The 8,066-nt window shown below is 60.1% G+C and overlaps 1 protein-coding gene across 1 annotated transcript; it reads left to right on the plus strand.

The window, feature by feature from the left end:
- Nucleotides 1-308: 308 nt before the first annotated feature.
- LOC148807616 (ATP-dependent chromatin remodeler CHD8-like) lies at nucleotides 309-6,333 on the plus strand. Its single transcript, XM_088909503.1, has 6 exons — nucleotides 309-541; nucleotides 1,245-1,343; nucleotides 1,594-1,746; nucleotides 2,228-2,362; nucleotides 2,871-2,975; nucleotides 4,995-6,333. Exons 1-6 carry the CDS (start codon nucleotides 380-382, stop codon nucleotides 5,421-5,423), a joined length of 1,083 nt encoding a protein of 360 aa, XP_088765629.1. The 5' UTR covers nucleotides 309-379; the 3' UTR covers nucleotides 5,424-6,333.
- The last annotated feature ends 1,733 nt before the right edge of the window (nucleotides 6,334-8,066 follow it).

Here is an 8,066-nt window from a genome sequence, read left to right on the forward strand (position 1 = left end):
TACATTAACACTGCACTGAGAGAGAGGGGTTCATACAGACACACTGACTGACTGGACACTCCAGTACATTAACACTGCACTGAGAGAGAGGGGTTCATACAGACACACTGACTGACTGGACACTCCAGTACATTAACACTGCACTGAGAGAGACTACAGCACATCGGGAGAGAAAGCATGACAAGTTAGACTATTCCAATGTAGTTTAATAACATTTTTTGACAGCAATGAACAACAGCCATAGAAAACGTTAGACCGAGCACACCTGATGGTCCTGCATGGCCACTCTTGCCCTGTCCTTCAGGACCGCGTGTTGATAAACCGCCTGGACAGCATCTGTGTGGCTGTGCTGACGGGTCGCTGGGTCGGGGGTCGGAGGATGACCGCTGAGCCATACGTCTCCCAAGGGGGCGCCCCTGAAGAGCAGGGGGACCCCGAGGGTCAGGGAATGCCGATGCCTGGCTATACCCGTGTCCTGCCAAGGAAGAACACTGATGCTGTGGACACACAGGATGCCGAGTTCACTGTCAGACTGCTGAGGGTGAGAGGAGCTCGGGGGTCACTGTCACACTGCTGAGGGGGAGAGAGGAGCTCGGGGGTCACTGTCACACTGCTGAGGGGGAGAGAGGAACTCGGGGGTCACTGTCACACTGCTGAGGGGGAGAGAGGAGCTCGGGGGTCACTGTCACACTCAGTCAGAGGGGGTGAGAGGAGCTCGGGGGTCACTGTCACACTGCTGAGGGGGAGAGAGGAGCTCAGGGGTCACTGTCACACTGCTGAGGGGGAGAGAGGAGCTCGGGGGTCACTGTCACACTGCTGAGGGGGAGAGAGGAGCTCGGGGGTCACTGTCACACTGCTGAGGGGGAGAGGAGCTCGGGGGTCACTGTCACACTGCTGAGGGGGAGAGGAGCTCGGGGGTCGCTGTCACACTGCTGAGGGGGAGAGAGGAGCTCGGGGGTCACTGTCACACTGCTGAGGGGGAGAGGAGCTCGGGGGTCGCTGTCACACTGCTGAGGGGGAGAGAGGAGCTCGGGGGTCACTGTCACACTGCTGAGGGGGAGAGGAGCTCGGGGGTCGCTGTCACACTGCTGAGGGGGAGAGAGGAGCTCGGGGGTCACTGTCACATTGCTGAGGGAGAGAGGAGCTCGGGGGTCGCTGTCACACTGCTGAGGGGGAGAGAGGAGCTCAGGGTCGCTGTCACACTGGCATGGTCATGACGTCACACTGTTCCCTCTCGTCCTCAGGAGGAGGGGCTGAAGCTGACGTTTCAGAAGCAGACTCTCCTGCCCAACGGCTCCGGGGCCGAGGGGGCAGCCAGGAGGGGCCGCCGCAGGGACTATGCAGTAAGACAGCTTTCCTTTCCGCCGGCAGCGCCGGTGCGTGAGTCGCTGGAGGAGAGAGGGGAGGTCGGGGGGGGTCGTAGTGCAGGGGGGCGAGGGTGGAGGTCGGGTGTGGTAGCGGTGCTGGGGAATGAGGGTGCAGGTCGGGGGTTGTCGTGGGGCGGGGGGGCGGGGCGAGGGTGGACTGGGGACCGGGGACGGGGCCCGACGGGGCGCGGTCACCAGTTTTATTCCCTGTCCTTTGGCGTTCCAGTATCACCCGTTCTCCGACCCGGAGAGCCGCGTGCCGGTCATCCACACCCTGACGCGCTCCGTCCTGACGGGGGACGACGCCCCCAAGCGGGAGGAGCTCAGCGATTGGCTGAAGCTGAACCAGGAGTACGAGGTGGAGCCCAGTGTGCTGCCGGTGAGTCTCTGCGCTGGGCCGGTCGGGGCCGGTCGGGGCCCAGTGTGCTGCCGGTGAGTCTCTGCGCTGGGCTGGTCGGGGCCCAGTGTGCTGCCGGAGAGTCTCTGCGCTGGGCCGGTCGGGGCCGGTCGGGGCCCAGTGTGCTGCCGGTGAGTCTCTGCGCTGGGCCGGTCGGGGCCGGTCGGGGCCCAGTGTGCTGCCGGTGAGTCTCTGCGCTGGGCTGGTCGGGGCCCAGTGTGCTGCCGGTGAGTCTCTGCGCAGGGCCGGTCGGGGCCGGTCGGGGCCGGTCGGGGCCCAGTGTGCTGCCGGTGAGTCTCTGCACGGGGCCGGTCGGGGCCGGTCGGGGCCCAGTGTGCTGCCAGTGAGTCTCTGCGCAGGGCCGGTTGGGGCCGGTCCTGCCCCAGTGTCGGGGTGGTGGTCTTCTCGGGGAGCTCTGTGCGCGCCGGTGTGTCACCTCTCCCCCTGTTCCCACGCTGCTCAGCTGCTGTTGGAGAGCCACTCGCGCAGGAAGAGGGGCAGCAAGAAGAAGACCGCGGAGCGGGAGAGGAGGAGGGAGCCGGGAGACATGACCGGCGCCGAGAGGGTCCAGCTCATCAACCTCCGGACCGGCCGCAAGGTGGGGCACACGGGACACGGGCAGTCCGGCCCCTTCGGCTCAGGGCTGGGCGGGGGGCAGGAGACGCGTGGTGACGGGAGAGGGCGGGGGACGGGTGGTGACGGGAGAGCTGGACTCTGCCTTAACATCACACCTCCCTTCTCCTGGGGCTCGGGGCTCAGTCAGAGAGCGAGAGAGAGTCTGTCTTTAATACCCCCAAGGGGCAGTTAGTGTACACAGCAGCAGATCGTATGCCGAACGCCCCCCAGGGATGCACGCGTGTGTGGGGTCGCAGCGGGGTCAGCTGTACCGCTGAGAGCTTGGTTCTGGGCGGGATGGGGGGGCTGCTTCCCGCCGGCCTGGAGAGAGACCGAGCTGGGAGACGGGTCAGCACCAGTGGCTGGGAGGGTGGCTCTGGTGCAACTCAGGGGGGACCCCTCGGCGGTGTTCGGACCCGGGGTCTCGTACTGTTCCCCGTTCGGACCCCTGGCTCATCGCTGCTCCCCCTCTCTGTGTCTCTGTCGTGCAGCTGGGGGGTGCGTTTGCGCCGTCTCTGCGGGGCCTCAGGCAGTGTCTGGAGGAGAACCCCGACTACGCCGTCACAGCGGACTGGGCCCAGATCGTCAGGGAATCGGTGAGTCTTCCGCATCAGAACCCGCCCGGGCCGGGTCACAGCCACAGGGGGCTGTTCCCTGCCCTTCAGACTAAAGAGACTCAGTTCCTCCAGCCTGTCAGTGTGGGACACTCCCTTCCAGTGCAGTGTTCATGTACTGGAGTGTCCAGTCAGTCAGTGTGTCTGTATGAACCCCTCTCTCTCAGTGCAGTGTTAATGTACTGGAGTGTCCAGTCAGTCAGTGTGTCTGTATGAACCCCTCTCTCTCAGTGCAGTGTTAATGTACTGGAGTGTCCAGTCAGTCAGTGTGTCTGTATGAACCCCTCTCTCTCAGTGCAGTGTTAATGTACTGGAGTGTCCAGTCAGTCAGTGTGTCTGTATGAACCCCTCTCTCTCAGTGCAGTGTTAATGTACTGGAGTGTCCAGTCAGTGTGTCTGTATGAACCCCTCTCTCTCAGTGCAGTGTTAATGTACTGGAGTGTCCAGTCAGTGTGTCTGTATGAACCCCTCTCTCTCAGTGCAGTGTTAATGTACTGGAGTGTCCAGTCAGTCAGTGTGTCTGTATGAACCCCTCTCTCTCAGTGCAGTGTTAATGTACTGGAGTGTCCAGTCAGTCAGTGTGTCTGTATGAACCCCTCTCTCTCAGTGCAGTGTTAATGTACTGGAGTGTCCAGTCAGTGTGTCTGTATGAACCCCTCTCTCTCAGTGCAGTGTTAATGTACTGGAGTGTCCAGTCAGTGTGTCTGTATGAACCCCTCTCTCTCAGTGCAGTGTTAATGTACTGGAGTGTCCAGTCAGTCAGTGTGTCTGTATGAACCCCTCTCTCTCAGTGCAGTGTTAATGTACTGGAGTGTCCAGTCAGTGTGTCTGTATGAACCCCTCTCTCTCAGTGCAGTGTTAATGTACTGGAGTGTCCAGTCAGTCAGTGTGTCTGTATGAACCCCTCTCTCTCAGTGCAGTGTTAATGTACTGGAGTGTCCAGTCAGTCAGTGTGTCTGTATGAACCCCTCTCTCTCAGTGCAGTGTTAATGTACTGGAGTGTCCAGTCAGTCAGTGTGTCTGTATGAACCCCTCTCTCTCAGTGCAGTGTTAATGTACTGGAGTGTCCAGTCAGTGTGTCTGTATGAACCCCTCTCTCTCAGTGCAGTGTTAATGTACTGGAGTGTCCAGTCAGTCAGTGTGTCTGTATGAACCCCTCTCTCTCAGTGCAGTGTTAATGTACTGGAGTGTCCAGTCAGTCAGTGTGTCTGTATGAACCCCTCTCTCTCAGTGCAGTGTTAATGTACTGGAGTGTCCAGTCAGTCAGTGTGTCTGTATGAACCCCTCTCTCTCAGTGCAGTGTTAATGTACTGGAGTGTCCAGTCAGTGTGTCTGTATGAACCCCTCTCTCTCAGTGCAGTGTTCATGTACTGGAGTGTCCAGTCAGTCAGTGTGTCTGTATGAACCCCTCTCTCTCAGTGCAGTGTTAATGTACTGGAGTGTCCAGTCAGTCAGTGTGTCTGTATGAACCCCTCTCTCTCAGTGCAGTGTTAATGTACTGGAGTGTCCAGTCAGTCAGTGTGTCTGTATGAACCCCTCTCTCTCAGTGCAGTGTTAATGTACTGGAGTGTCCAGTCAGTGTGTCTGTATGAACCCCTCTCTCTCAGTGCAGTGTTAATGTACTGGAGTGTCCAGTCAGTCAGTGTGTCTGTATGAACCCCTCTCTCTCAGTGCAGTGTTAATGTACTGGAGTGTCCAGTCAGTCAGTGTGTCTGTATGAACCCCTCTCTCTCAGTGCAGTGTTAATGTACTGGAGTGTCCAGTCAGTGTGTCTGTATGAACCCCTCTCTCTCAGTGCAGTGTTAATGTACTGGAGTGTCCAGTCAGTCAGTGTGTCTGTATGAACCCCTCTCTCTCAGTGCAGTGTTAATGTACTGGAGTGTCCAGTCAGTCAGTGTGTCTGTATGAACCCCTCTCTCTCAGTGCAGTGTTAATGTACTGGAGTGTCCAGTCAGTCAGTGTGTCTGTATGAACCCCTCTCTCTCTCTCTCTCTCTCTCAGGGGTATCTCCCAGTGTCCATGTTCGACAGGATTCTCAATGAGGACATTAAGAAACCGGGGCGCCGCCCCCGGCACTCCCAGCAGGGCTTGGCCGAACCCGCGGCCGCGATTAAACTGGAGCCTCAGGTGGGGAGCCCCCTCCTCGGCGGCGCAGCGCTGTCCGGGGAGCCCCTGGTCCCGGGGGTGGGCCGGGGGGAGGAGGGCGGGGACTCGTTTGGCGACCTCACTTCCCCCCACTTCCCCACGCACTTCCTGCAGCCCGCCTTCGAGGTGAAGCTGGAGGCGGAGCTGGGGGAGGGCGGGACCCTGGAGATTGACGGCGGGGACAGCCTCTCGCAGGGCTACGACAGCTCGGACAGGGAGGCCGCCCTGCTGGAGGACCCCATGATGCCCAAGAACACGGACACTTCCTCCAGCGCCGAAGATTGACCAAAACCCTCCCTTCCGCTTTCCGGGGAATCAGCGCTGTTCGTCTTTCGTTTTGTACGGACCGATTAATCATGGCCGGGCCGCTCCTCATGTTTTCAGTTGAAGTTTCTCGTCGTTTTCTATCTTAACGGGTTTTTTTTTTTTGTTAATTTGATTTTGTTAATTTGTCGGTGGGTGGGGGGGGGGGGGTGTGTGGCCGGGTGCCTCCGGCGCCGTCTGTCCGGCTGCTTCCCTCTGTCCGCGGGTCGGTCTGGTCCGGTGCGGAGCTCCCCCGGGCATTCCTCTCCAACAGGACTTGAAGCAACAGTAGAGAAGCGAGTCCCGCTCGGCCCGGCCCGGCCCGGCCCGGCCCGGGGGGAGGGGAGGCGCGTCGTCTCCTCTCTGTTCCTTCAGGGGTTGTCTTGGAAATAAAAGTAGTTTTGGGGATCAGTGCTGCCGTAGTTACTGCCGGGGGTCCAGCGCGGCTGCCGTCTGCTCTGACCGGGGGGCGGGGGGGGGGGGCTTGTTGCTCTCTCACCGACAAGGGGTGGAGTTTCGGGGGCACGGCTCTCGGGGGGGGGGGGCTCCCTCAGGAAGTCTTTGGGAGAGGGCCGAGGGGCGGCGGCGCCTAGCCCCCTGTTCGAGGGGTCCCCCCCTCCCTGCTGGGTCCTGGGGGCGTCCCCTCTCCCAGCGCGGGACGATCTCCACAGGGGGGCGCCGGAACGGAGCGGACTCTCGCGCCCCTGGGGGGGGGGGGCAGGTCAGCCTGGCTGCTGGAAGGTGGTCAGACGGGGGGGCGGGGGGAGTCGGGGGGGCGGGGGGAGTCGGGGGGCCTGTATGTATTATATTCTGTAGAGATGCGAAACTGCCTGCGAATTGTCTCTCCACGTGTGTGACTCCCGACCACAGAAACCTATAAACACGATCTGCAGAGACGCCTCCTGTTCTTCTTGTCCAACCGGCTGTGGGCACAGGAGCCGCAGGGAGGGGCTGGTGTCCTGCCCCGGGTGGGTGTGTGTGTGTGAGAGAGTCATGTGATGGGCTGGTGTCCTGCCCCAGGTGTGTGTGTGTGAGAGAGAGAGTCCTGTGATGGACTGGTGTCCTGTCCCGGGTGTGTGTGAGTGAGAGAGAGTCCTGTGATGGGCTGGTGTCCTGCCCCGGGTGTGTGTGTGTGAGTGAGAGAGAGTCCTGTGATGGACTGGTGTCCTGCCCCGGGTGTGTGTGTGTGTGTGAGAGAGAGAGTCATGTGATGGGCTGGTGTCCTGCCCCGTGTGTGTGTGTGAGAGAGAGAGAGTCCTGTGATGGACTGGTGTCCTGGCCAGGTTGTGTGTGAGTGAGAGAGAGTCCTGTGATGGACTGGTGTCCTGTCCCGGGTGTGTGTGAGTGAGAGTCATGTGATGGGCTGGTGTCCTGCCCCGGGTGTGTGTGTGTGAGAGAGAGAGAGTCATGTGATGGGCTGGTGTCCTGCCCCGGGTGTGTGTGTGTGTGAGAGAGAGAGAGTCCTGTGGTGGACTGGTGTCCTGTCCCGGGTGTGTGTGTGTGTGTGAGAGAGAGAGTCCTGTGATGGACTGGTGTCCTGTCCCGGGTGTGTGTGTGAGTGAGAGAGAGTCCTGTGATGGGCTGGTGTCCTGCCCCGGGTGTGTGTGTGTGTGTGTGTGTGTGAGAGAGAGAGTCCTGTGATGGACTGGTGTCCTGTCCCGGGTGTGTGTGAGTGAGAGTCCTGTGATGGGCTGGTGTCCTGCCCCGGGTGTGTGTGTGTGTGAGTGAGAGAGAGTCCTGTGATGGACTGGTGTCCTGTCCCGGGTGTGTGTGTGTGTGAGAGAGAGAGAGAGTCCTGTGATGGACTGGTGTCCTGTCCCGGGTGTGTGTGTGAGTGAGAGAGAGTCCTGTGATGGGCTGGTGTCCTGTCCAGGGTGTGTGTGTGTGTGTGAGGGAGAGAGAGTCCTGTGATGGACTGGTGTCCTGTCCCGGGTGTGTGTGTGTGAGAGAGAGTCCTGTGATGGGCTGGTGTCCTGCCCCGGGTGTGTGTGTGAGTGAGAGAGAGTCCTGTGATGGGCTGGTGTCCTGTCCCGGGTGTGTGTGTGTGTGAGAGAGAGTCCTGTGATGGGCTGGTGTCCTGTCCCGGGTGTGTGTGTGTGTGAGAGAGAGTCCTGTGATGGGCTGGTGTCCTGTCCCGGGTGTGTGTGTGTGTGTGCGTGAGAGTCCTGTGATGGACTGGTGTCCTGTCCCGGGTGTGTGTGTGTTTGTGTGTGTCCTGCGATGGGCTGGTGTCTTCTCCAGTGTGTGGGTGTGTCCTGCGATGGGCTGGTGTCTTGTCCAGTGTGTGTGCGTTGACTCTGGGGCTCAGGATCTGTGCCTGTGGCTGTGGGAGGTTGCCGGTTCGAATCCCGTGGCCGGCAGTGGAATCCTACTCCGCTGGGCCCCTGAGCGAGGCCCTTCACCCCAGCTGCTCCAGGGGTGCTGTATAAATGGCTGACCCTGCGCTCTGACCCCCAGCTTCTCTCCCTGTCTGTGTGTCTCCTGGAGAGCAAGCTGGGGTCTGTGAAAAGACACAGTCCTCATGCAAGAGACTGTACAGGGACAGAAAAGTGATGTGATGTTATGATGGGCAAGTGTCCTGTCCAGGCTCTACCCCGCCTGGTGCTTGATGGGATAGGGGACGCT

This window comes from Atractosteus spatula, unplaced genomic scaffold (assembly GCF_055471065.1).
Source record: "Atractosteus spatula isolate fAtrSpa1 unplaced genomic scaffold, fAtrSpa1.hap1 Scaffold_277, whole genome shotgun sequence".
NCBI classification, from domain to species: Eukaryota; Metazoa; Chordata; class Actinopteri; order Semionotiformes; family Lepisosteidae; genus Atractosteus; species Atractosteus spatula.